Source organism: Chionomys nivalis, chromosome 9, assembly GCF_950005125.1.
Source record: "Chionomys nivalis chromosome 9, mChiNiv1.1, whole genome shotgun sequence".
Lineage (NCBI taxonomy): Eukaryota > Metazoa > Chordata > Mammalia > Rodentia > Cricetidae > Chionomys > Chionomys nivalis.
In genome coordinates, this window is record NC_080094.1 from 13,580,129 (window position 1) to 13,607,640 (window position 27,512).

Here is a 27,512-nt window from a genome sequence, read left to right on the forward strand (position 1 = left end):
CCGCGACGGGGGTGAGAGGATGGCGACCTCGTCGATGCCGGAGTCGGAGAGCGACGCAGCAGCCAGAGGCTCAGGTGAGCGACAGCCGGAGACGGGCCGCCCCACTGCACAATGCGGTGCACTACGGTCCTACCGCGGGGCTGCCGCGTGCCGAGCTCCCGGGCCGGCGGGGCTGTCCGAACAGGGCCCCGGGGTCCCAGGCCCTTTAGCCGCTTTCGCATTTGCCTGAGCGGAAACCCGGCGCCGCCACAAGATGGCGTCGGGCCTGGAGCTCAGGCAGCGCCGGGGACAGCCCCGAGTCACCAAGCCCCGAGACCGTCGCTGTCAGCCCCCTCCGCAGGGGAACCCGGGGAGGGGGAGCGAACCACTGACCCCGGGGGCCTGCGGGCTGTACCACTGGGTCCTCATCCGAGGGGACGCGGGGTCCGAAGGGCTGAGCCGCTGTGCCCGCCCTGGGTCGGAGGGTGATCCACGCCTCTGGGAGGAGCAAAGGGCGGCGATCGCACGCCGCGACCACCTTTCCTGGAGGAGCCCCAGCCGGAGAGGCGAGGCGTCCCCGTCCTCTTCTGGAAGCTTCGCTCTCCAGGACTCGAGGAAACCCCTCCCCGTTTGGTCGGGTGCTCAGTGTTTGCATCTGCGGAATGGGCACGCCGATGCATCTGGGTGGGTACAGCTTGGCCGGATCCGAAAGGTGGACCACTTGTTGCAGCCATGGTCGTCTCTTCTGGCAGAGTGAAAGCCGCATACCGTGCACGTTGCTGGCAGGCGGTCCCCCGCGCCAATGGAGGAGAACGAGGTGGAGAGCAGTAGCGACGCGGCCCCTGGGCCGGGCCAGCCGGAGGAGCCCTCCGAGAGCGGCCTGGGTGTGGGCACCTCGGAAGCCGTGTCCGCGGACAGCAGCGACGCGGCTACTGCCCCAGAGTTAACGGAGGCCGACGACTCTGGCGTGGGGCAGAGCTCAGACAGTGGCAGCCGCTCTGTGGTATGGACCAGGCTGGACGGTGTGGGCAAGGGGACCATCCAGCAAAACTTACTTGTAGAAAAATACTTGTTGATTCTGAGACAGAGGCCATGCCATGCCAAACTGCTCGGAGTAGGTTTTGTTCTTTTGGCAAACCCCATAGTTGTTAAGGGACATACCTATAAAACCACTTGTTTCCAGATCCTGCAGAAAGGGAAACTGAGGCAGAGCATGCTGACAGAGCCAGGATTCCTTATCTCCTGGCCTTCCTAGAGCCCTAATGCTCTGTCAGCCCTTCCTGGTTCAAATGTTGATCCATCTCACAGTAACTGTAGCCTTCCGATCTGTCTAATGGGATGGGAATGTCTGATTTTATGCGTGTGAGGCTGTAAGGGAAAAACCCCACAGTGACCCATCTTTTCCTGACCCCATACACCTCTGCCATGTGAGAATTAGAAGTGCATTTATCTCTTAATGCGTCATTTTGCAAGGCAGTGGATGTATCCCGACACCACTTGATGGAGAATACTAAGCAGAGGCCCTTGATGTGCAGTCTAAGGTTTCATTAAGTCAGCAGAAATGGGCCTGCTCTGAGTGTAACATATGCTAAATTACGGGGTTACAGCTGGGGACAGGACAGGTGTGGTCCTGGTCCATATTGGGCAGCTCCTCTGGGAGTGCAGACCCGACCTGTCATCATACCAGCGTGATGGAGGTGACAGAGTCGCTGCAGAGTGCACATGGAGAAAGGTTCTAAGTAGGGTCCTGCTTGGCTTCCTAGAGGAGGTAGCCGCTAAGCGGTTGGGAAAAGGCTGGGTGCAAACTAGCAATGGGGTGATGATGGAGGAGTTTGAGGCAGAGAGAGCAACTGACGCAAAAACCCTGTGAAAATTGTCCCTCCTGGCTGTGGGGTGGGGTCTAGAGAGGTCCTTCTTTGATCCCTCAGGTAGAGCCTGATTATATCCATGGACTTTAGGGCTCTCAGTGCCTGGAGAGCTCTCCTAGTCCTCAGTGGGGTCTAAGTGTAGATGACTTTATTTGCTTTGTTCTTGGGGATCTGCAGGCTGCTCTGACCTGCCCCATCCCTGGCTCCTAAACTGCCCTCCGCTTCCTGCTCCTAGGAGGAGGTATCCGAGAGCATTTCAGCAGACCCCTTGCCTCATGGCTACCTCCCTGATTCATCTTCTGTGTCCCGCGGAACAGTGGCAGAGGTGCCAGGTGGCCCCCCAGCCCTGGTGCATTCCAGTGTTCTCCCAGACCCCAGCATGCTGGTGTCAGACTGCGCAGCTTCCTCTTCAGACCTCGGTGCTGCCATTGACAAGATCATTGAGTCTACCATTGGCCCGGACCTCATCCAGAGTGAGTGGGGAGGGTATGGCCCTGCAGAATCCCACAGCCAGATGTGTGAATGCAAGATAGTTGCCTTACTGGGGAATGTGTCAGGAAAACTGATAGTTGTTTCCAAACAAGGTGCCACAGTGGGTTCTTAGTATGATGCCCGGATGTCACAGCACTCAGTGGCAGAGATAGTTGTAACAGGAGCCAGTAAGATGGCTGGTGAACTAGTGCTTGCCAGGCAAACATGGTGACCGCTCCTGAACCCATGTAACAGTGGAAAGAAAGAACCAATTCTAGAAAGTTGTCATTATACTTCTACACACATGTCCATATACACACACTGTACATGCAATAGTAATGAATTTTTAAAAATAGAAGCAGTTGTATCTGGCTTTGTGCTGGGAGCACAGGAGGTCACAGATCTTCCAGTGACCCCCCAGATGAGATGGCTATCATTAACCTGGCCCACATGAGAATTGAAAGGCAAAGAAGACAAAAAGTGACTTACCGAAAAGTGGTACTTAGAAAAAGTGGAGGGTGGCCCTGGGCAGTAAGCCCAGATGGGTGCTCCGTGAGTTCAAGCTACTGTGCTGGGTCTTTCATGACGTGCACAATGCCCAGCACCTCACAGAACTCTGGCATAGGCTGAGAAGCACTGTGAAAAAGATAGTGCGGGATCTGTATCTTGAAGTGTGAAGAGGGCAGAGGAAGACATTCTAGCCCATCTGTCAAAGACTGGGCAGCTGGAGTAGTAGCTCTGGCATCCTGGTGCCTGGGCCAGCATTTCCCCACCAGACCTCCAACCAGCCTGCAGCGAAGTACACACGGCTCAAGGAGGTGCTGCGACTGGTATCCAGTTGCCAGGTAAAACCCAAGGGTATGGGCCTACAGCTGGGGTTCCTCTGAGGACTCTCACCCTCATCTTCTTTTGCCAGGCTGCATTACTGTGACCAGTGCTGAAGAAGGAGGAGCAGAAACCACCCAGTATCTGATCCTGCAGGGCCCAGATGATGGTATGAACTCTGTTGCCACTCCCATGAGCCCTGTAATAGATGAGAGCAGAAGAAGAGGTCTCCATGTGACCCCAGAGGGTTAGCCATTGCCCTGGCCTCGGGGGCGGGGGGATTTGAGCCTGCCTGGGAAGAGCAGCCGAAATCTCAGGCAGTCCTGCCTTCCGTTTTCTGTCCTGTCCTCAGGTGCTCCCATTACATCACCAATGTCTACTTCTACCCTGACCAATAGTCTGGCAGCCATTGAAACCCTGGCGGATGGCCCCACATCTACATCTACATGCCTCGAACCTCCTGAGGAACCCCAGGGAGAACCTAGCTCTCTAGCACAGCCACCCCCAGCCTCTGGCACTGACGAGCTCGACCTGCAGAGCCTGGAGGCCATGATGGAGGTGGTGGTTGTGCAGCAGTTCAAGTGCAAGATGTGCCAGTACCGGAGCAGCACCAAGGCAACCCTCCTTCGCCACATGCGGGAGCGGCACTTCCGCCCAGGTGTGTCTGCAGCAGCCAGTTAGGCCTGGAGGGGTGGGGGGACCACACATAGCCAGACGTAGCAGCTCGCTTTGCTTTTGCAGTAGCAGCAGTAACAACAGCCGCTGGTAAAAGGGGGCGTCTACGGAAGTGGGGCACATCTACCAAGACCACAGAGGAGGAAGGACCAGAGGAGGAGGAGGATGACATTGTGGATGCTGGGGCCATTGACGATCTAGAGGGTAAGCCACTCTGCAGGGTAACCCTCTGTCCCCACGCTCATCTACAAATCCTGAGCTCCTGGCTGCCTATTTGGAAGGAGACACACCATTGTCCCTCCAATACAGAAGAAGCTGTGGTGGCTATATACCGAAAACCAGAGCAATAGAATTAGAATGCAAGCAGAAAATAGATGTGTTTTCCATAGCTTTGTTAGCCACAATTTATTTACTTAACATATCTAAAATAGTTCAGTGTATAGTCATAAAATCTTAGTAAAACCAGGCACAGTGGTATATGAAGTACAGGCAGGAATATCAGAAGTTCATGGTCACTCTTACTGCATAGTTAGAGGCCAACCTGGGCTACACGAGACTCTTCCCCACCCCAATTCAAACTAATAAAATAATCTCTCTCTCTCTCTCTCTCTCTCTCTCTCTCTCTCTCTCTGGGCTACACGAGACTCTTCCCCACCCCAATTCAAACTAATAAAATAATTTCTCTCTCTCTCTCTCTCTCTCTCTCTCTCTCTCTCTCTCTCTCTCACACACACACACACACACACACACCACCATTTGTGTGGATGCTTGTGCAGGCCAGAGATTGATGTCAGGTGACTTCCTCAATTGCTTGCTGCCTTACTTTTTGAGACAGGGTCTCTCACTGAACCTAGAACTTGCTGTTTGTGCTAGACTGGCTAGCCAGTAAGTTCTGGGGACCCTCCTGTTTGTGTCTGGTGTTGGAACTATTGGCATCCACTGTCTGCATAACTTTTGACATGGGTTCTTGGAGGTTAAACTCAGATCTTCATGCACGGCAGCAAGTGTTTCATTGATTTAGCGACTTCCCCAGCCCCTTGTTTTTCTCCAAAGTTTTTGGTTGTTTTAATTATATGTATGTCTGTTTGTGGGTATGTGCATCTTGAGTGCAGTACTTCCTGGCTGCCAGAAGAGGGTATTGTATCCCTTGGAACTGGAGTTACAGGCAGTTTTGAGCTGTTCCACATGGGTGCTAGGAACTGAACTTGGGTCCTCTGCAAAAGTAGTAAATGAGCCATCTCTCCAGTTCCTTCTCCTAATTTTTTGAGATAGTTTTCCTGTGTAGCCCTTGGTGACTTCAGACTTGTTCCTCTTGAACATTGAGATTATAGGTGTGTATCATCATAACTGACTGACTTTTTTTTCTCCTATACTTAGAGATCTTGTATGCATTTTATAACTAAGTTTTTCTGAGTTGGACCAGGCTCATTTTACGGTTGAATGGCCACGTGTGGCTATTGTCCACAAGGTGGAACAGTTCAGTCTGGGAGCTTGTAGACTCCGTGCTAATTGCCTGTTTTCTACCAGTCGCTTAAGTGACTTGAGAACCAGGTACCTCTTTGTGCTTACAATTAAGGAGAGTTATTGGCAGGTGCCAGGAAAGGTGCAGGAAAATGAAGGCTAGTCCTCTGTGGGGGAGGGTGCAGACGGCTTCTTGGAGGGGACCTCACTAGCAGAGAGAGAAGTGATGGGGAAGTGGGATTTGTCAGAGTGTGGGTCTAGACACTGTCCTTTGCTGTCTCTGCAGAGGACAGTGACTATAATCCAGCTGAGGATGAGCCCCGGGGCCGGCAGCTGCGGCTCCAGCGTCCCACCCCTAGTACTCCAAGACCTCGAAGGAGGCCTGGCCGACCCCGAAAGCTGCCTCGCCTAGAGACTGCGGACCTCTATGATGGTAAGACTTAGTCATGGGATGGCTGTGTGGGGGTCACACATGGCACTGCTGCCTGATGCTTCTGGGGTACTTGTGAGACTGAGTGCATGCAGAGTAGCAGTCTCCATCCACTGCTGCAGGCTTCATGGAAAGGAGCCCTGCCCCAGCTGGAGAAACCCGACCTCGGTGATTGTTTAGGCTTTAGGCAGACACCCTCCAGTGATAAGTTGTCACAGCAAGAAAAGGGGGTGAGTCTTTAAAAGTGAGCCAGTCATCTTTTAATGGCACTGGAGAAGAGAGAATGAGACCTGGTGACTGCTGTGTCCCTCGAGGGGATGACTTGTCATGGTGTGAGTACAGGCTTTGTCACCTATCAGCTCTGACCTAGAGCATGTCACTTTGCCCTTTGGATCTCTTCTTTATGCGCGGAAGAGGACAGCATCTGTTTATGTGGTGGCCACTGTGCCTGCACAGTTGAGCATAGATTCTGGAATTCCTCCAGAGGAACTGTAGTTGCAGAAAGTAAATATAACCCACCCAGGCAGTGGTTCACAGCAAGAGCGAGTGGCACTGGTCCCAGGGCCTGGGGAAATGGCTGAGTGGGTAAGAGAATTTGCTGTGGAAACATGATGAGAGGTCAAGCTCCAGCACCCACAGAAGGAATACTTGAGGTGACTATGTGCCTGTGTTCCCAGTGCTGGGGGTGCAGAAACAGGTTGACCCTGGGACTTCATTAGCCATCCAGCCTAGCCAAAATGTGGAGTTTCCAGTTGAGTATTCAGTAGGAGACCCCGTGTCAAGTGAGTAAGGTGAGAATAAAGAGCAGAAGACATGATGTCCTTCTGTAGCCTTTGCTGGCACAAGAACAAGTCCATGTACCATTCCCCCAGACGTCACACTTGTACAGCACACACAAAGGAGACGCCTTCCAGGCTGTATCATTAAAAACAGAACAAAGGGGCTGGAGAGGTGGCTGAGTGGTTAAGAGCAGTGGCTGTTCTCGAGGAGGACCAAGGTTCAATTCTTAGCATCCACATGGTGGCTTACAACGCCAGGCACACGCATGACAAAGATACACATGTAGGCAAAACATTCATACACAAAAAATAAAGATATTTAAAAAGAAAAGAAAAATTAGTACACGTTTGTGTGTGCATGCACAAGCATACCACATGGAGCTTCTACATGTCAGAAGACAGCTTATGGGAAATGGTTCTTTTCTGCCCCGTGGGCCCTGGTAATTGAGCTTAGGTGTCAGGCTGGATGCAGAAGTCTTGTTATTCACTAGGCCTTCATACCAAGTGGCCAAATTTGTTGACCGTGCCAGGGATGCAGCCCATGACATTGTACATGCCAGGCAAGTGCTCTACCACTGACTCACACACCTCCAGCCTTGAAGTAGTTTTTCTGTTTGTTTGTTTGTTTCTTCTTATTTTTATATGCTTGGGTGTTTTGCCTGTATGTATGTCTGTTTACCATGTGCTTACAGTATCTGGAGGCATCAGATCCCTTGGGACTGGGGTTAGACAGTTGTGAGTGCCATGTGAGTGGGGAATTGAACCCGGGTCCTCTTAGCCACTGAGCCACCACTCCAGCCCTTGAAATAGTATTTATAAACAGTTTGAAGAGGTTTGCCATTCAAATTAGACTTCAAAGAGTTTGTAAGCTGTCCATGGAGATCCTCTTGCCATGAACCCTTTCTTGGGTCACCAGCCTCACAAGGATATTCCAGAGTCAAAGCCACTGTTGTTTTCTCCCAAGTCCACAGTATCCCTGTGGGTTAGTACAGCAGTCGGGAGATGGGACGAATGAGACTCAGAGAGGGAAAGCCTTTGTCTGCGGATTCACAGCCAGCCCATGAGGGTGCTGAGTCCGGAACCTGACTGCCTGGGCTGTTGCTGAGATACTGTCCCATTTCTGTCCTGCTGTGCTGAGTAGGTTAGAAGCAGGGTGACATCTGCACTGTCCTCTCCTCTGACCTTGTGTCTATTCTGTGATCACTTGTGAAAATTGACTGGCCTCAGCCTGGAGTGTGTGACTGACTAATCTTGGTGTCATGACAGGTGTAGGAGAGCCTCTGGTGAGTTCCCAGAGCACACAGAACCCTCCAGAACTGCAGGATCTCGAGGCTCCCAGCTCCTCGGGCCCAGGATGCCTATGGGGCAAGGTGGGGAGAGGCCCAGTGGAATCTGGTGTGAGTCAGTCGGATGCTGAGAACGCAGCCCACTCTTGCAAGGATGAACCTGACGCCCAACCCCGCCGCCGAGGACGACCCTCCAGGAGGTTCCTAGGGAAGAAGTACCGAAAGTAGGTACAGTGTTGCAGAGGTGAGTTTAACAGGCTAGGGGTTCCCTGAGCCGACAGCCCAGCCAGTGGCCTCTCCATCCCTTCCTGGCAGGTACTACTACAAGTCACCCAAGCCACTGCTCAGGCCTTACCTGTGCCGCATATGTGGCTCACGCTTCCTGTCCCTTGAGGATCTGCGCTTCCACGTCAATTCCCACGAAGCTGGTGACCCACAGCTCTTCAAGTGCCTGCAATGTAGCTACCGCTCCCGTCGCTGGTCCTCACTCAAGGTGTGTGGTCCAGGAGGTCACAGGGCAGGACGAGTCACTCTGACCATCCAGTTTGTGAAGGATACTGGGACATGGTGGCCTGTGGAGGACTGCCACAGGCAATTGTTAGGGTGTCCAGTGAGTGACACCTCACTTTGAAAGATGCAGTTGACATTAGAGATCGTGTAGACATGCTTATCCTCACTGCCCGACTGGCCGGGTGGGCAGTTCCGTCCAGCAGTCACTCCACGGCAGTGGCATGTCTCGGGAAAACGCTTCTTTCATCTCGCTCCAGAGGTGTGGGCCAACAGTAGCCCATGCTGTATTTTGTCATTTTGTGTCAGTTGAGGTTCCAAGTGTTGGCTGTACCAATGTACTGCAGAATTGCAACTTGACGACACCCGTGCTATGGCAGGGTGGAGTGTAGACTCATCCTTCATGGCCTGGCGGACAGTCTGTGCTGTCTCCATGTGCTACTGCTTCTTCCCACACAGGACACACAGGCTGGAGTTGTTCTTTAGGCTCCTCAGGGAACTGTCCCACAGTGTGGAGCATAAGGCATAGGTTATGGAGCCACATTGCCCAGCTCCAAGCTTTGCTGTCACTAGGTCCCTTCATTCTGAGCCTTCATTTCCTTTTCGGTCAGATGGTAAACTAGCCTAAGGACTGGCATAGCAGGTGTCTCTCTGGGAAGAGTCCCCAGCCAGGCAGCAGGCTCTGCTATCCACACTCACCCTGAGGCTGTGAGTGAGTGTGCAAGGGGAGGTAAGGAAGAAGGAGGGGCAGCGGAGCCTCCCACCCTGTCTGTCTCTCCCAGGAGCACATGTTCAACCATGTGGGCAGCAAGCCCTACAAGTGTGACGAGTGCAGCTACACCAGTGTCTACCGGAAGGATGTCATCCGACATGCGGCCGTGCACAGCCGGGACCGGTCAGTGAGTTGTGCGGGCACATGAATCTAGGCAGGAGAACATGTGGTCAGAAGTACCGTGGGTCCTCTGTAGCACCCCTGCTCTGGTTAGAAACATTGAGAAAGCAAGGTGAATCCTACCTGATCAGTGGTCCCAGAATCCTCAGGGCTAGCGCTTTGAGGTTCCCAGTTCAGGATCTCCCTTCATGTAGGAGCTTTAGTTTCTCATCTGGAAAGTGTAGACAGTTGTCGAGGGGCCTGAAGGAAATTGTGTGACTACAGGGTTCATGGGTGATTAGAAGGTCTTATGCTGGTCAGGTGCAGGCCTTTCTCAGAGCTAAGAGCAGATTAGGACTGGGAAAATCAGATGTTTTCCGGCCTGGTGGCTGCTCAGTGAGTTACAGCCAGGCCTATGGCTCCAGCAAAGAATTGGCTTCTCTGGCCTATGATCTATGAGCAGAGGGTGGATAGAGACCCGTGGAGTACTGGAACCAGGGTGGGTGACAGTTTTCCAAGATGCTTACAGGTTTCTTGAAAAGAAGGGATTATGTAGGCTGCTAGGATTCTGGTCACCAGGTTGAAGCCTGTTCTCCAGGGCTTTTTCCTATGGGGCTTCTTGGAGCCTGTAGTGCAGAAATGTGTCCTGTGACTGGAGGGGGGCAGACCATGACCCTGCTTAACTAGCACAGAGTGTGTCTCCTGTGGAGCCTTAGCATTCTCCCCAGGGAATACCCGCTGACTCTCCATGGGTTCAGAGGAGAGGGCATGAGGAACAAGAAGGGTGGTCTGGACTGAGATTGGACAGCTGTGGGGAGGCTTTGGTGACACTTGGTTTCTCCTTTCCCAGAAAGAAGAGGCCAGATCCGGTGAGTTTGGGGCCTTGGCCTGGGAAGGGCCCTGGACTGCTGATAGGGGTAGTGGATCAGGTGAGAGCTCCCTGCTCTGTCCCCTTCTCTCCCTCTAACCTCTCATTATACCTTCCCAGACCCCAAAGCTGAGCTCTTTCCCTTGCCCAGTGTGTGGCCGTGTGTATCCCATGCAAAAAAGACTAACGCAGCACATGAAGACTCACAGCACTGAGAAGCCACACATGTGTGATAAGGTGGGTGGTCAGGCGAGCTGTGGCTGGAGGCAGGGCCCTCTCTGGGCCGTCCCCATCTCATTCCACCTTCCCACCCGCAGTGTGGGAAGTCCTTTAAGAAGCGCTACACCTTCAAAATGCACCTGCTCACACACATCCAGGCTGTTGCCAACCGCAGGTATGTCCCCACTGGAGGTCCCTGGGTCGGGAAGGAACCCCTCCTGTTTCTGAGCTCCCTGTTAACTGCCTCTAGGTTCAAATGTGAGTTCTGCGAGTTTTTCTGTGATGACAAGAAGGCACTATTGAACCACCAGTTGTCCCATGTTAGCGACAAGCCCTTCAAATGCAGCTTTTGTCCCTACCGAACCTTCCGTGAGGATTTCCTGCTATCCCATGTGGCTGTCAAGCACACAGGTCAGGCCAACCCTCCAGTCCCAACACCCCAACCAGAGTTCAGCTCTCTTTGTCCCTCTCAACAGCCCAAGCTACAGATAGACTTACCCTTATACCATAAAGGAACTCCTGTGGTATTCTCTTGCTCCTGAGCCCAGCGCCAGCAACTGCTTTCCCTGCCTTAGTTAGGAAAGAGGGAAATGGGAGGTGACCTTGAGAATGTCCTTTCTGCTTTAGTCCACTTGACTGGATAGCAGTATTTGTCCAAGCATGGTAATGACTTATAGAGTGAGTTTAGGGTTCCCTGCAGAGCTGCATGGGTGCAAGTATTCCCCGTACCCACAGGGGCCAAGCCCTTCGCCTGTGAGTACTGCCACTTCAGCACTCGGCACAAGAAGAACCTGCGCCTGCATGTGCGATGCCGACACGCGAACAGCTTTGAGGAGTGGGGACGGCGCCACCCTGAGGAGCCCCCCTCCCGCCGCCGCCCCTTCTTCTCCCTGCAGCAGATAGAAGAGCTGAAGCAGCAGCATACTGCTGCTCCTGGCCTGCCTCCCAGCTCGCCAGGGCCTGAGGTAGGTCCTGCTGGGAGGCAGTACACACAGTGGGAACTAGCGGGGTCTCCTTTGCACATTGTGATCCAACAGGATGATCCCTGCCTCAGTTGCTGTGGTGGACATCAGTTAAGTTATGGGTACAGTTGTAAGCGTAGAGGAGGGTGGCTTTCCAGTGCTGGTCTGGACAGCACATACACCAGAGTGACTTGTTTTCTTAGATGCAAAGCTCAACAGCTCTGAGATGCTGTGGCCCAAGCCCTGGTGGTCAGGGACAAAGCTGTCTGAATATTTTTGAACAGCATCCTAGGATCTGTCTTTGGTCTTTATGGTTGTTCTCATGGTCCAGCATAGCTTCAGGAACACCTTCCAGGCCAGAAGCAAAGGGAATGGCTGGGAGATGGTAAAAAAATGATGCTTGCTGTCATCTACCCAAGTCTTCCTCATGAGCCTTATTAGAAGCTGCTGCTTAGTTACATGGCCACACTTTTAGAGCCATGAGATGCTGAGAAGTACCATCTTGTAGATGGGTACACTGCCTTCCCTCATGAAACTCAAGAGTACTGTTGACAAGAAGGAAGATGAAGGGACTTGTGAATTGGTTCAGCGAGTTAGTGCTTGTTGCCAAGCCTTATAACCTGATTTGGATTCCCAGGTCCTAGATGGTAGAAGTGGAAAAATAACTCCCCAAAGTAGTCCTTTGATACCCATATGTGCACTGTGGCGCTTGTGCCTATACACATACACACAGACAAAAAAAGGATGGATGCAGCACTTGGGAGGCAGAGGCAGGCGGATCTCTGTGAGTTCGAGACCAGCCTGGTCTACAGAGCTAGTTCCAGGACAGGCTCCAAAACCACAGAGAAACCCTGTCTCGAAAAAACCAAAAAAAAAAAAAAAAAAAAAAAGGATGGATGGTTTAGATTTGGGTAAGCAGCTAGTATTCTGTCATGGGCGCTCCCAGTGACCCTAGGAAGATAACCACACTACAATAATAGTACATGGGCTCTGGAATTGGCAGCCTTGGGTTCAAGTCCCAGCCCTTCACATTTCTGAGCCTCACCATTCCACTGAGCACTGAGCTGGTAAATACCTTTAAAAAATAATAGGTGAGATAAACAAGGGACTGGGAGGACATGATGACATTAGATGTGCTCGGGAAATGCACATGGATCAGGCCACCCCTCTCAGGTTTGACCCATTCACTTCCCCAGGCCCCCCAAGAGCCAGCACCTTTCCAGTCACCTGAGACTCCCCCACTACTCTGTCCTGATGCCCTAGGTGGTGCTACAATCATCTACCAACAAGGTGAGCTTTGAAGAAGGCAGGGAGTAGGGTAGGAAGATGACAAGGGTGGCATTGGGTGCCTGGTGTCCCGCCTGTTCTCAAACCCAGGCCCCATACCCCCAGGAGCTGAAGAGTCCACTGCGATGGCCACTCAGACAGCCTTGGACCTGCTATTGAACATGAGCGCCCAACGGGAGCTGGGGGCGACAGCCCTGCAGGTGAGCACTCAGGATTTCCCCTGCCCAACTGCTGAGCATGCCAGCTCTGCTGAATGTGGCACGTAAAGGAGGCTAGTGAGTCCAGATTACCTGTTGGGGGCAAATCAATCTAATCCTTATGGGCAAAACTTGAAGGACCTGGCTCTGTGGAGCCAAGGACAGTCTTTCCCAGTACGCTGTCTAGTAACCAGTGAACATTTGTCCTAGTCACTGTTCTGTTGCTGTGAAGAGACACCATGACCAAGGCAACTCTTATAAAAGAAAGCATTTCATTGAGGGCTTGCTTAAAATTTCAGAGGCTTAGTCCATTGTCTCCATGGCAGGGGACATGACACTGAGTGGTAGCTGAGAGCTACATCTTGATCTGCAGACTGAGAGAAACTGGGCCAGGCATGGGCTTTTGAAACCTTAAAGCCCACCCCGATGACACTCTTCCTCCAACAATACCATACCTCCTCCATAAGGCCACACCTCCTAATCTTTTCAGAGTTCCACTCCCAGGTGACTAAGCCTTCCCATTCAGTCCCCACCCCATTTCTGCGCTGAGGGTTATATGTTGCTGCATGTGGTTCTCTTGGTCTTCTTTGGCTTCATTCTCACCTTGTCTATGTCCCTGTGCCCCCCCCCCCCCGGGGTCTAAGGCAGTTTCCTGTGTAAACGCCATGTGGACCCAGAATGTACCCAAGGCTTTGTCTAGTGCAGAGCTCTCCTACCTCTCAGTGGCCTCGACACCGCCTCACATCCACATGCCTCCATCTCTAAAGCAACCCATCTCCAAAACACAGGGAAGTCAGCAGCACCTCTTGGTCCTAGCCTCTTGGAAAGGTGAAGTGTGAACCAGATAGAGCATTTACCTGTAATTCCAACACTTGAACAGAGGAAGCAGGATCACAAGGAGGTGAAGGCTAGTCTCAGCTACATAATGAGTTTGAGCCCAGTCTGGGATACATGAGACCCAATCTCAGCAACAGAACTGGAGAATTGGCTCAGTGGTTAAGAGCATTGGGTAGACCCAGGTTCAATCCATAGTATCTACATGGCCGTTCACAATTGTCTAACTCCAGCTACAGGGGATCCAGTGTTCTCTTCTGGCCTCTGTAGTCACTTAGATGTGTGGTGCAGACATAGGCAAAACAACTGTATACATACACTTAAGTTCAGAAAGTGAAAGTCTGGAGCATGCCTCCCTGCCCTTGGTGGGTTCAGGAAAGGTCGTCAGGATTCTACTTAGGTGCAAACCAACACCTAGATATTCCTTTTAGAACAGGCTCATTGTTCTGCTACTCAGTGATCTGTTCAGGTGCGATATGCAACATGACCACTGTGTACACATGCCATTCCAACCCTGTCTTTTGTTTTAATTTTTTTTTTTTTTTTTTTTTTGAGGCAGGGTGACAGGGTTTCTTTGTGTAGCTTTGGAGCCTGTCCTGGCACTCTCTGTAGACCAGGCTGTCTTTGAACTCACAGATATCTGCCTGCCTTTGCCTCCCAAGTGCTGGGATTAAAGGTGTGCACACCAGCCACCACTGCCCAGCCAAGAGAAACCCTATCTTGAAAAACAAACAACAACAACAAACAAAAAACAAAAAAAAAGGTATACTCTGCTAAAGGTATTTGGTCCTACTTTAAAATTCTGTTAAATTACATAGAGGCAGCCAGGCGGTGGTGGTGCACTCCTTTAATTCCAGCACTTGGGAGGCAGAGGCAGGTGGATCTTTGTGAGTTCAAAGCCAGCCTACAAAACAAAACAACAACAACAAAAAAAAAACCCAGCCGGGCGGTGGTGGCGCATGCCTTTAATCCCAGCACTTGGGAGGCAGAGGCAGGTGAATCTCTGTGAGTTCGAGACCAGCTTGGTCTACATGAGCTAGTTCCAGGACAGGAACCAAAAGCCACAGAGAAACCCTGTCTCGAAAAACCAAAAAAATAAAAATAAAAAAAAAAAACCCTCAGAGATCTGGAATTAAATGCATACACTACCATGCCTGGCTGTTTTGTTTTAAGACGGTTTCTCTTTGTAGCCCTGGCTATCCTGGGCTATATATACCAGGTTGGCCTCAAACTCAAAGGTCTCCCTGCCTCTACCTCCTGAGTGCTGGAATTAAAGGCATGTGCCACCATGCCCAACTGAATGTGTTTTAGGACATCCTTGGGATGTGTAAATGAATGATGACAGCAGAGGCGCTGGTAGGATGGTGAGCTTTAAGGCTCCAAGAAGGACCTTGGGCAGCAGCTCTGTTCCACTGGTATCATTGCAGGTGGCTGTGGTGAAGTCAGAGGGCGTGGAGGCAGAGTTGACGTCCACGTCTACTGGTAGGCAGCCTTCCCCTGAAGACACCACTCAACAGGTGGTGACACTTCGTGTAGCAGAGCCAGGGAGCAGTGTGGCAGCTGAGAGCCAGCTGGGCCCTACTGACCTACAGCAGATTGCCTTGCCATCTGGGCCATTTGGTGGGGCCAGCTACAGTGTCATCACAGCACCCCCTCTGGAAGAGAGGACGTCAGCTCCTGGCACTCCTTACAGGTAACTTGGCTCCTTTCAGTCTTTAAGAGGGGCTCCCCACTCCAATCCAGTTAGCAGGAGGCAGAGTCCTGGTGTGTACAGGGCAGCAGGAGATTGTGTTCTGTGCAGGCTTGGAAGCTGCCATTCTTTGGTCATTGGCTGTTCTGGGAACTTGGCACTAATGGTCTTGCCTAGGTAGCTCCCCCAAGATCCAGGTTTCCCTACTTTTACAGATGAGGAAAACAGGCTAGAGGTTAGGTCAGCTGCTTAGGTGATGAGGCTTGGAACACTGGTTCCCAACCCTAATACCTTTTTTCTGCCCCAAATGTGAGTGCTTATGTGAGTTTGAATCTAGAAGGCATTAGATCCCCTGTGGCTGTGGGTGCTGGGAACCAGTCCTGGGTCCTCTGCAAGAGCAACCAATGTTCTCAGGTCCTGCACCATCTTTCCAGCTCTCCATCCCCATGAGCTCCTCTGTCTTGAGTGTTTGAACAAATGTGGGGTCATTTGTTGACCTACTTCCCTCTGGTTTCCCTCTGGTGCAAATTCGAGACAAGCATTTCTCTGCTCACTGAACTTTTAGGCCATCTGAGGAGCTCTGGTCCTGTGGTATAATGAGGGTCAGAAGCTCTAAGCCAGCTTCTGGGTAGGCTGCCTCAGCTCTGCCCTGCCTGCTTGACTACCAGATCCATTCTGTTTCCTCCTGTTGCCTGGCCTCTCTTCCTGTCCCTTTTGGCCAGCTCTGAGCTGGACACCTGGAGTGCTGTCTTCTCCCTACCAAGGGACATGGGGGCCACCCCTTGAGTGGGGTGAAACCCTGAGCTCTTGGTTATCATTTATGGAAGAGACAGCTGGGGCCTGGGTGGAAATGGTGGAGCAAAGCCTTACATTCACGCAGGCTCCTTCAGCTTAACTGTTGCTTGGAGAAGGGATTCTTATAGCCTTCCACCCTTTTCTGGAAATCCCACCTTATACTTCCACTCTGTGCCCTTAGCGAAGAACCTCCTGGGGAAACAGCCCAGGCTGTGGTTGTGAGTGAGAATCTCAAGGAGGCTGGTACCCACTATATAATGGCAGCTGATGGAACCCAGTTGCACCACATCGAGGTGAGTCTAGGGAGTGGCCACCCCACACAGTGTCCTGCCTCTGCCCCTCCTTAGCACCTCATGCTGTGCGTTTTTCTACAGTTGACTGCAGATGGTTCCATCTCCTTCCCAAGTCCAGATACTCTGGCCTCTGGAGCAAAGTGGCCCCTGCTGCAGTGTGGAGGGCCACCCAGAGATGGTCCTGAGGTTCTATCTCCAATGAAGACTCACCATGCGGGAGGCCCCCAGGGCTCTTCCATGCCATCCCCTGCAGCCAGCAGCACCCTAGGCCTGGTAGTACCCACCTCCCCATCATCCGCAGCAGCTTTGTCAGCAAAGAAGTTCTCTTGCAAGGTGTGCTCAGAGGCCTTTGCTGGCCGAGCAGAGATGGAGAGTCACAAGCGGGCCCATGCTGGGCCTGCTGCCTTCAAGTGCCCTGACTGCCCCTTCAGTGCTCGCCAGTGGCCTGAGGTCCGGGTAGGTGTGTCTCCATCATGCCTCTGCCTTCATTGCTGTGGTCACTCATTTGTATAAGAACTCTTTAGAGAGCATCTCCTCAAGCGTAGTCCTCTGTGTCCCTCTAGGGTCAGAGGTGACTCAGCAAGATCTCAGGTCTGGGAGCTGCCTGGTCCAGGACACCAACCAGATAAAAAGTGACTAATGCCAGACTGTGTTCCCAGTGCGAAGGATACAGAGTGTAGAGCAGGGGCGGCAAGGCATTGGATAGGGTGCTAGAAAGACCACAGAGGTGGCAATGGAGCACAGGCACAGAGAGGGTGACATGACTGGGGACTGAGGATGCTAGAGGATGGTGGGAGAGCAGATGTTCGAGGCCAATGTGGGATGGCATGAAAACAGCAGAATAGTTTCTGATAAATTTTATGAACTCTTTCCACTTGCCGGAGGGTTTCCAGATCCAACCCCGTGCTGCATCCTCTGAGCTCTGTAAGGGGCCAGGGCCTATAGCCTCACCCTCCAATGGGAAAGATAATGCCCAGTTAGGCAGGACTGAGCCCTAGCGTGCAGGAAGTCCCTCTTCAGTAAGTACAATACAACAGAGTCACAAACTGAGACAGAATTACCCAAGTGGTGTAATGGCACAGCCTCTGGCTTCTCGCTTTATGTCTGTGGTAGACTAGTCTCAGTAAGGTCCATCCTTTTGGTCCGGCTCCTCACTGACATGTGCATTTAGTTTTTGTGGAGACTTGTTACCTCCCATTCTGACCCACTGGTACCTGGTCTCTACCTTGTGTAGGCTCACATGGCACAGCATTCAAGCCTAAGGCCTCACCAGTGCAATCAATGTAGCTTCGCCTCCAAGAACAAGAAGGATCTGAGGCGGCACATGCTAACGCACACCAATGAGAAGCCTTTCTCATGCCACCTCTGTGGGCAGCGGTGAGGCTTGGGATGGCCAGGATTAGGGAAGCGGGGGAACTTCCATGCACACAAGGTAGAGCCACTTTATACCTGTTTTTCCCTCCTCAGTTTCAACCGGAATGGGCACCTCAAATTCCACATCCAGAGGCTACATAGCAGTGAAGGGAGAAAGACTGGGGGTTCTACAGCCCGAGCCCCAGCCCAGACCATCATCCTCAACAGTGAAGAGGAAGCACTGACCACACTGCACAGTGAGCTACCCTGGGCCACAGGGTGGGCCTCTGGTCCAAAGGCTAGAACCACAGCACAAGGGAACCCCAGGGATGAGGCATTCAGGTTTTCCCTGAACCCCCTAATGAGCCCCTCCTCTCTGCCCAGCTGCCATCCAGTCCAGTCATGGTGTCCTAGGTCCAGAGCGGCTACAGCAAGCACTGAGCCAGGAACACATCTTTGTGGCCCAGGAACAGACAGTGACCAATCAGGTAAGCAAAGTCTGGAGCCCCTGCAGAGAGGGTGGGACAGACAGAACTGAGAGGTGGCTCAGAGTTAGGGTTAGAAGCCTTGCACCATCACGAGGAGCAGAGTTTAGATCCCAGCTCCCACCATGTTACAAGTCTGGCCAGCTCTTGCACTCCTAGAAGCCCAGCTCCAAGGAAGGTAGAGACAAGAGACCTTTGGGGTTTGTGTGGCTTCCAGCCAAGAACTCCAGGTTCATGGAGAGACCCTGCCTCAACAGAACAGGCAGGGAAGAAAAACAGTGAAGAACAATGCTTGACACCCCGTCTGACCGTCTGGCCTCCGGGTGGGTGGAGACACACATACACACCAAAAAACACAACACAGAACACGTGAATAAATAAAAGAACTGTGGCTAAGTTGGGCTTGGTCTTAACAGGAGGAAGCTGCCTACATCCAGGAAATCACCACGGCAGATGGCCAGACAGTACAGCACCTGGTCACCTCTGACAACCAGGTAAACTCCTGTCTCCTTGCCCGCCTAGGCCCCCCTTAGAACACAAGTTTCCAGACTACCTGAGCCAGTGTCCACAGTTGTGTCTTCTACTCTGCCCACTTACCTCAGTTCTCATTGAGTGGAGCCCTAGAACCTGCCTTGTCCTCTTTCTTAGGTTCAGTATATCATCTCTCAGGACGGCGTCCAGCACCTACTGCCTCAGGAGTATGTTGTGGTCCCTGATGGCCATCATATCCAGGTAGGCCAGGTCTGGGGCAAGGTGGGGTTTGGAGGGAGGCCACACAGCCTCTTTCTAGGATCACTGGCCAGCTTCCCATCTCCAGGTCCAGGAGGGCCAGATCACACACATCCAGTATGAGCAAGGTACCCCATTCCTGCAGGAATCCCAGGTATGTTACCTGGAGGAACAGGTAGAGCTGGGGTAGTGAGGCACCTGGGGGACTATATTCTTACTGGCTTCTTTCTCCAGATCCAGTATGTGCCTGTGTCCCCAGGCCAGCAGCTTGTCACCCAGGCTCAGCTTGAGGCTGCAGCACATTCTGCTGTTACAGGTATAGATGGGGCTGAACACTGACAGCCAGGAAGCTGAGGCCAGACCCAGCTCCTGGAGCCTCAGGCTTACTGTGTTTTTCCCTCCTCTGGCAGCAGTGGCTGATGCTGCCATGGCCCAAGTCCAGGGCCTGTTTGGCACTGAGGAGGCAGTGCCTGAACACATCCAGCAGCTGCAACACCAGGGCATCGAGTACGACGTCATTACCATCACGGATGACTGAGCCTCAAAAGCCCAACGCTGATCTTGGATATCGGGGCCAGCTCTCCTGGAGACGGGGGACTTTCCTGTCCTACTTAGGGCCTCCAGATACTGGACAATCAGTATCCCTTGACTCCAAAGGAGCCAGACCTGTGCTCTTGGGGGGGAGGGGGGGGCAAGCCATGGACCCCAGCCAGGACATGCTGGGTGCTTCAGCCTGCTGGCAGGCTTTGGGAAAGAAATTTATTTTTGTTTGGATGGACCCACTGGCTCCTCAGTCTCAATAAAGGGACCAGAGCCCAGCCCTTGTAGCTCTCTTTGTATACATGCTAATAACCTGAACCAGGTTAAGGGCCAGGAAAGCAAGCAGAAGTCTCAACAAGTGGAGGCTACCTGACTCCACTGTCAGCTGACCCACCTGTTCCAGTGGTCCAGCACAGGCCCAACCAGCCTAACCCCAGGAGATGACTGAGCTAAAGAGAACCGTGCTTTCTCCATGGGCTCCCTGTCTCCAGGACCTGAAAGGGCAGGTACTATACCTATGAGGCTATATACTTCCTCTTGGGCCTTGACTGTAAAGCATTTAACAGCCTGTTAGTCTGGTTTAGGCGCTCAGAAGCCTCTAGGGACTCAGACCTGCAAGGACCCAGGGATGAGTATGAAAATCTAGGGATCTTAATAAAGGGACGCCTAGATGTGGTAGGGAGTGGTCACAGAGGCAACTGCCCCAAGACCCTCACACACTCTTGGGGAGTTTCTGTATTTCCTTTTACAAATGAAACAAGGCAGCAACAGGGTCAGTGTGGGGCTGGGAAGGCATGGGCCTATTTACAAGGGACTTGGTGAATCTGGGGGAATGAGCAGGGAGGGGGAGCCCTGGCAGAGCCATAATATTCCTATGTCCCTGGCAGCCCAAGTCCTGCTGCCACCCCAAGGGAGTGCCCTGGGGCCTGCTCAGCCCTGAGGACTGAGTTCCAGCAGTCTATAACAGCACCCCTGGGGCTCCTCCTCCCCGCAGGATATGTTAAGTGGGGTGAGACTCTCTACTAGGGCCCTGCTCCCTGCCCGAGTCCCGGTCCTTGGCCTCAGAGGAGGATGATGAGGAAGAGCTGGATCCATGGCTGCGACCCGACTGCTTGTAGGCAGTGGTGAGCTCCTGCAGCCGCTCTGGCGTCGGCCCCCACTTGGCAAAGCCAGGGTCGTTCTGCAGGAAGAGCACGGCCGTGTTATGGACGGCCTTGTAGTGCATTTCCTCCCTGTGGGCAAAGGCAGCTATTCAGGAGAGGGCATAGACTGGCCTGCTCATCCAGCCTGCCAGCCTGACCTGGCTTCCTTCCCCTGCTGCCCGGGCACCTACTTCTTGCAGATGTGCTGGGAGCCACTGCGGTACTCGTGCTCAAAGGCAGGCAAGATCAACTGGTGGCGTTTGAAGCGGCTCTGCTCCATTCGGGTGAGCGCTGGTGTGGGGGGATCCCGCCACTCAGGGATGAACACAATGAAGGACAAGGGCTCTGGTGAGCTCTCCAGCAGTTTCTGTGGGAGGGAGAGTATGGGGTGGAGTTGAGGTTCTGCCCTGGAGGGCAGTTTGCAATTTTGCCTGCCTCATCAGTTGGCAGCACACCCACCTCAAAGTGAGAGACCATAGCATCCATGAGCTCCTCGCAGAACGGAGGGTTGGCCTCAAAGGAACCACTCAGCGGGGCGAAGTCCAGGCAGGGCCTACAGAAAGGTGAGCATTGTAGTCTACCGGCACCGTCCCTCACACATACTGCCCCCACCTCCAGACAGCCACAATGAAGAGATAACCACAGTCAGACCAGAGGCCAGTATTCACCCTAATTGTGCTAGGGCAAAGAAGTGACCATGTCCCTCAAATAGGTTACCTGAGGACAGAGGCTAGGTGTGTGTGCCTGTATCCACTAAGTTGAAGAAATGGAGTTCAGGGCCACCCCAGCAGAAGCCACACCCAGGGCTTCCCCAGCTCATGAGCACAAGGCTCTCACCTTCCGCTGAGTACTTTCTTCCTACCATTTACCTGAATATCCTGTGCTCCTCACCCTGATACTTTTGAGGTCTGTCTTAATCTTTTCATCCCTCAGTCCCAGGGTCCCTAATCTAAACCTAAGCCAGTTCACAGAAAAGTCCACAGGCCAGCCTTAGGTAGTGTCTGTTTAATGTCTGCCCATGAAGCCAGAAAAGTGGAAGCTCCAGAGCTGTTTCAGCATGTCAGAGGTCACACAGTAGATATGCACACATGGGAATAATGAAGACAGGCTGTCTTCAAGATTGCCTGATTCCAAAGCCCTAAGCATTAAGAAGCAACTGGCTCGGATGGGACCTGTGCCCTAGCGGACATCTTTATGGGCAGAAGGAGCCCAGCAACCCCTGGATCTCACCCGCGGGAGCCAAAGTAGCCATCTGTGTCCGGGAAGGCAGAACAGTACTGACGGAAGTAGCAGTTGAGGGGTGAGGCGAAGCACTCGAAACTGACGCCAAAGAGTCGGTGGAGGGCCTCGAAGACATGTACAGGCAGTGATCCCTGCAGGCCAGTCCCCTCATAGAGGCCCACGCCAAACATCATCTACAGATTAGCCTTAGTCAGTGTGAGGCTCATCTCCCTGCTCCTTTCCAAGGGAGCCCTCCGCGGCCCTAGATCTGTACCTGGTATCGACGGAGAAGACACCAGACTCGAGGCAGGAACCTCTCAAAGGCAGAGTCGTCAACACAACTATAGCGATACAGGAGCCACTGTGTGACAGAGAGGAAGGGATTCAGCAGGGATCTATCTCATGGCCTCATCACTGGGAGCTGCTGAGGAGTATGGTCAAGGAAGTAGGAAAGCCTCTCCAGCTCTCACCAGTTTGCTGAAGTAGCTGCGGCTGACCTTGACCATCTCTCCCTTATACCGGATGCAGACCACACTATTCTCCATGTGCATCTCCACACTAGGCATGGGGGGTGCAGACACAGCCAGACGAATTGGGTAGCAGTACACCAGGCGGGGTTCCAACTCTGAGGCCTCCACCTCCTCTGTGGGCAGGAAGGACAGTGAGGGGCTATCCAGCTTTAGACAGCGCTCACATCCATTGTGCTAGTGCTTACATGGGTCAGGAAATTGAAACGGTTTCCATCACAAAGGAAACAAAGTCATTAAAAAAGCCGCCAGGCAACTGGCATTAACTGGTGACATGTATCAACACACTCAGCACTGAAGCAGATTCGCAATGCCTTCAGCCTGCCAGACAAATTGGAAGTATGAAAACAGTGGCCTTTGTCTGGATAGTTAAGTTTACTCATAGGGATCTTTGGGACCTGTGCAGGTTTCTTTCTCTCTCTTTCTTTCTTTCTTTCTTTCTTTCTTTCTTTCTTTCTTTCTTTCTTTCTTTCTTTCTTTCTTCATTCACATTGTCACGACAGGTATTATTACACTTGGGTCTGGGGAAAGCAAAGGTTTAGGGAATGGATTTGACCCAGGTCTGCTTAACTAACTGGCCCATCTTTCATCAACTTCTGGCTCTTCCTTTCTCATTGATTAATTTCCCAGGGGAGTACTAACACCCCAGAGCCAAAAGACAGCAAATTCTACCCAACATTACTCCAAGAAATAGGTTCTCCCAAATCGGCACAGCCTCACACGGCCTCACATGTTCTTCAAGCAGGGCCTAGGACAGACTAGATGGCATTACAGCCGGCTCCCCATCTGGGCCCTACCTGGGATGTTGTTTTCCTTGAGGATGGCAAGGTGCTTCTCTCGGATCCGTCTAACATACTCCAGGGAGATGTGGTAGACCTTGCTACAGATGCCTTCCACAGAGTCCTTGGCTGCAGCGGAGACATGGGGCCCACACTGCCTCCGCAGATGCTCCAGGCGGTCCTGGAGAAAAGCCCTGGTCAGGACACTGGTGGCAAAAGGGCCTCGTTGGGGCTGGCAGGTAGAACTCTTGTGGGGCTATTGGATCCCAGATGTCCCAGTTTTGAAAGTGGCTCTACTGTTTACTAGCCATGTTGCTTGAACTTCTCTGAATCTTGTTCCTATCAAGGGAATTGAAGCTAGCAAATAGGACATTGTGAAGAGTCAGTGCCATTCCCTGATCCACCAAGCCCCTGTCATGTAAGCATCTAATGAATGGCTGCAGTTACGTTGGCAGAACCCAAGATAATCGGTGGGGAGAGAGGCAAGCCAGGCAGGACCACCAACATTCGCCTTTCATTGGGAGGGTTGTGCTTTTAAATTCTTGTTAAAAGAATTATACCTGTGAAACTGCACTATGAGAACAAGTCGCTCTGGCCAGGGAGTGTACCTGTCTTTGTCACCACGTCAAGTATATTTAATGTTGTGATTGTAAACAAGTCTGAAAAACGGTCCTGAAAAGAGCACCCAGTACAAATGCTGATAGAGTTAGAAAAGTGACAGGCAGGGGCCAGAGGACAGAAGGGCTGTGTATACACTAAGAGTAGGAATTGACTCCAGTAGTGGCTGGCTGTTTTTTAATATGTATACACATATAAGTGTTTTACCATCAGTTACTTCTGTATACCAAATGCATGCCTAATACTCACAGAAGCCACAAGAGGGCATCAGATCCCTTATAATGAAAGTTAAAGGTAGCTGTAAGCCCCATGTAGGTGCTGGAATTGGACCTCAATCCATTGGAAGAGCAGCCAGTGCTCTTAACTGTTGAGCCATCTCTCCAACCCCCTAAAGGTGGCTTCTAATTGTAATATGGATACACACAAGAAAAGACAGACTGTTCTCACAGATCTACTGAGGTGACATGTTGAACACTCATCAGGTTGAAAAGACAGCTGTTTGCCTCTGAGCTTGAGAGAAAGCTAGGGACCTTGAGCATCTCTGTAATGATTCTGGGTCTGATGAGCATCAAGGTCTGCCGCACTGCACACAGGCTGCTGTGGAAGCCAGCCTCACCCTGGGGCCCTCTCACCATGTAGTCCTCTTTGGAGGCTGAGTGGTCCTTCCGAAGCCAGCTGAAGGTATCTTCCACATTCCACTTGACCACTTTCCTGCTGTCAGGGGATGCACTCCTGCAGGTTGGTGGCAAGAGAAAGCTGTATTTTGTGCAGGGCCCAGCTGTTAGGTGTCTGCTCCTCTCCTCCTCTTCCTACTTTGCTACCATCTTAGGTACTAGCCTCTAGGCTTACCACCCATCTGTCTTCGGCAGCATTGACAAACCTGTGAGCATTAGCCAGACGTATTGCTCCCCTCCCCACCCCATTTTGATTGTGCTGGGTAGCGAAAGCCAAACCTGGACTCAATGAGCCGCCTGGCAGCCTCTGCATATTTAAAGAGCAGCCGTTTGGCTTCCTCCCGGAACTTGATTCGGGATAACCTGAGTTAGAAAATAGGCAAGAATTAGAGCCCTCCTACATGTGACCTGGCACAAGGACCAACCAGCTGAGCTGTGGCATTATACCTGATGGGAATGTCATTCATAATTTCACGAAACATGGAAGGTGACACAACTGGTTCACAGTTGCTTGGCAACAGGGGGTCAGATCCTTTGTCTACGACTTTGCGCTCCAGCATCCAACGATTGAAAGATTCTCGGGGTGGCTCAATGCCTGTGGGACAAGAAAGCTGCTAAGAACCTGGAGTGTCCAGCGGGGTCCACTGAGACAGGAAAAGACACAGTCATAAGAGTTTGTCATGTGCTTACTTCCTAGACTTCATTTCCTAGACTCTATTCTGAGAATCAGAATACCAAAGACAGGGTCTGGTAATGCAACCCAGACTAGCCTGGAATTTGAAATCCTGCCTGAGCCTCTTGAGAGCTGGGAGGTGTGGGCGCCACGCATGCTTTCTCTAAGAATTTTGGTCCCCAACTTACAGCTATGGAACTGCAGACAAGTTGAGAAACACACTCAGCATCAGAGCTGGGACCCCAATAAATCTGTTTTCCTATAGCACACAGAACCACTAGGTCCCCTTGCCACCCAAACCCAAGTGAAGCCAAGGGGAGGCTGCAGAGCCCTCACCCTCCCGCTGCTGGCACAGCTCCCGGTAGTGCTGGCGTAGCTTCAAGATGAGCTGAGAGCGGAGCAGCTCGACCTCAGGGTGTGGGGGCAGGACCTCTGAAGGGCCCCTGTGCTTGATGACAGCATTGGTCTGGATGTCCAGGTCCCAGTACACCCTAGGGCACAGACAGGAGGAGTGAAGATGGCCTGCTCACTACTACCACACCACACAGTCCTGGGCAAGCTGCCCATCAGCAATGTACATATCCAAGCCAACCAATAGGTACTCACTCAGTGGGTCGGAGGAGAGCTGCTTGCTGTTTATCTTCAGTAGATGCACCCCAAATCTTTAGTGTTGGGGTTCCTGGGATGCTGGGGGAACTGGGCACCGACTGGCTTGTGGGTGTCATAGGTATTTCAATCTGAAGGAAAAGAAACCAGAAGGCATCCAGTCCAAAGTCTGCAGCCAGGCCCAGCAGCTGTACTTAGGACTCCCACCTGTCCCAGCCCTTGCCCTTGCAGGGAGCTTCTGGCCACACACCCAAGATAACCAAGTACCAACCAGGTCCTAGAAGTCCCAGACACTCACCTTGGGTTTCTTTACACCATTGCCACTTGGCTGCTCCTCTGAGAGCTGCCGCTTTCTGGGCTTGTTCTCCACTGGGGGAGTTTCCACCAAGCTTGAGTCTTGGGGCAGGGGGGTTGCATTCAGCCCCAAAGGGTCCGACTGGCAGAGAGAAAACAGCAGAACTGCAAACAGCCAGTGGCTTAGGAGCCCCAACAGTTCAAATTCTTGTTTTCCCACCCTTCTCTGGCTCCTTACGGAAGCCAAAGGCCTGGGATGCAGATGAAGAACCTTGGATTCCACTCCTGTCTGCTACCTGCAGCTGTGGCCAGGGGTGACTCCTTCCTAATGCCCTCATCTTCAGAAAGGCTATGATAACCCACTTCACCACTGACATTGTGACACAAATCAGCGAGTGACTTGCTCTGCTGTGTGGCATTAGATTAGTGCCTTAAGAACAAAATAGAAATCAAAAACCAAGAAAAGTCAGGGAATGTTATTTTTCAGACAAGCAAGGCTGCATGGCCTTGGGTCAGTCACTTCCCTTTGAACCTCAGTGTCCTCTCCTACAAAATGAAGAAGCCTCTGCCTGACTGTGTAGAGGGCTCCAAGAGCTGAGGTTCCTACCAGACAGCCTGTGGTTATACGCCTAGAACATCCTTCCCCTCCCACTTAGCTAACCTCACCTTAAACCCTGAATCTCAAGAGGAGTTCAATCCCCATGGGTTTCAAAATATTCTTTTTTTTTTTTTTTTTTTTGGATTTTCAAGACAGGGTTTCTCCGTAGCTTTGGAGCCTGTCCAGGAACTAGCTCTGTAGACCAGGCTGGTCTCAAACTCACAGAGATCCACCTGCCTCTGCCTCCCGAGTGCTGGGATTAAAGGCGTGCACCACCACCGCCCGGCCAGAATATTCTTTAAGTCCACAACTGGAATCCTACTCTCTGCCACAGAATGAACATACCGCAAAGACAGGGAACTCTGTCCTGCTGACGCCTACCTCTTCGCATGCTGCCCAGTGTCTGGCATGCTACACTTATAATCTGCCCCCATCTCTCCTGTTTGATTGCAAGGTTTTTGAAGACAGGAACTGTCTTCCTTGACATTTTATCTGCAGGTATCAGCACAGGGCTAGACACCTAGTTGTCTGAGATACATTTGTGGAAGGCCAGAGGTCTGCTCTGACCCTTGCCCCAAGTCGGCACTCACAAGCACATCGTGCTGGCCCAGCACAGGCATCTCCCACAGGGACTGGTTGGTGAATCGGTTGAAGTAGTAGGGGCGGCTCTCCCTCCGGCTCCAGCACTTCTCCCAGCCTGCATGTACCAGCTCCTCTGCAAACAAGAGTATGACCCAGACAGTCAGGGCTGCGCACAGCACCACGCTATCCTACCAGCCCATACCACTCCCTCCAGTACCTGGGAGGTCCTGTACCAGGCGCACTGGCTTTGGAGAACAGGGCTGGCTCTGATTGGAGGTGCCTGGAGAGTGACTTAGGAGGGATGCTTCCTCCCGGGGGCTGCCGTGATTCTCATTGGCCATCTCAGCAGCCGTGAGGGACCTGTCACACAGAGGACCAAGAGTGTCAACTCCAT

At 52.3% G+C, this 27,512-nt stretch overlaps 2 protein-coding genes across 5 annotated transcripts; one reads left to right on the top strand and one right to left on the bottom strand.

The window, feature by feature from the left end:
- Znf335 (zinc finger protein 335) lies at positions 1 to 19,863 on the top strand. 4 transcript variants are annotated; one of them, XM_057782069.1, is made up of 28 exons: positions 1 to 74; positions 732 to 982; positions 2,083 to 2,320; positions 3,235 to 3,312; positions 3,496 to 3,801; positions 3,885 to 4,022; positions 5,566 to 5,712; positions 7,755 to 7,998; positions 8,090 to 8,267; positions 9,064 to 9,176; positions 10,003 to 10,021; positions 10,141 to 10,257; positions 10,338 to 10,414; positions 10,490 to 10,650; positions 10,975 to 11,204; positions 12,398 to 12,491; positions 12,594 to 12,688; positions 14,947 to 15,212; positions 16,186 to 16,297; positions 16,379 to 16,753; positions 17,532 to 17,674; positions 17,765 to 17,907; positions 18,035 to 18,138; positions 18,552 to 18,629; positions 18,784 to 18,867; positions 18,953 to 19,018; positions 19,099 to 19,180; positions 19,275 to 19,672. In XM_057782069.1, the coding sequence occupies exons 2-28, from the start codon at positions 782 to 784 to the stop codon at positions 19,400 to 19,402; spliced, it is 4,017 nt and encodes a 1,338-aa protein (XP_057638052.1). In that variant the 5' UTR covers positions 1 to 74; positions 732 to 781; the 3' UTR covers positions 19,403 to 19,672. The 4 variants fall into 4 exon arrangements, 3 of the variants coding, with proteins under 3 accessions (XP_057638052.1, XP_057638054.1, XP_057638055.1); XR_009057768.1 differs by lacking the exon at positions 1 to 74 and adding an exon at positions 19,733 to 19,863 and having other exon boundaries at positions 385 to 982; positions 19,275 to 19,502; XM_057782071.1 differs by lacking the exon at positions 1 to 74 and having other exon boundaries at positions 385 to 982; positions 19,278 to 19,672.
- Pcif1 (phosphorylated CTD interacting factor 1) lies at positions 19,626 to 27,512 on the bottom strand. The gene is given in 16 exon segments (XM_057782073.1): positions 19,626 to 20,636; positions 20,738 to 20,913; positions 21,006 to 21,099; positions 21,777 to 21,961; positions 22,042 to 22,128; positions 22,238 to 22,410; positions 23,092 to 23,254; positions 24,324 to 24,423; positions 24,645 to 24,728; positions 24,813 to 24,960; positions 25,375 to 25,529; positions 25,645 to 25,775; positions 25,943 to 26,080; positions 27,127 to 27,251; positions 27,336 to 27,489; positions 27,492 to 27,512. Coding segments are annotated over 16 exon segments (2,166 nt in total). The 3' UTR covers positions 19,626 to 20,404.

Coding starts and splice junctions, on each gene's coding strand:
- Znf335 (XM_057782069.1), top strand. CDS start 782: ATGGAGGAGAACGAGGTGGAGAGCAGTAGCGACGCGGCCCCTGGGCCG. Junction 8,268..9,063: donor GTCGCTGGTCCTCACTCAAG/GTGTGTGGTCCA, acceptor TGTCTCTCCCAG/GAGCACATGTTCAACCATGT. Junction 17,675..17,764: donor TGCCACCTCTGTGGGCAGCG/GTGAGGCTTGGG, acceptor TTCCCTCCTCAG/TTTCAACCGGAATGGGCACC.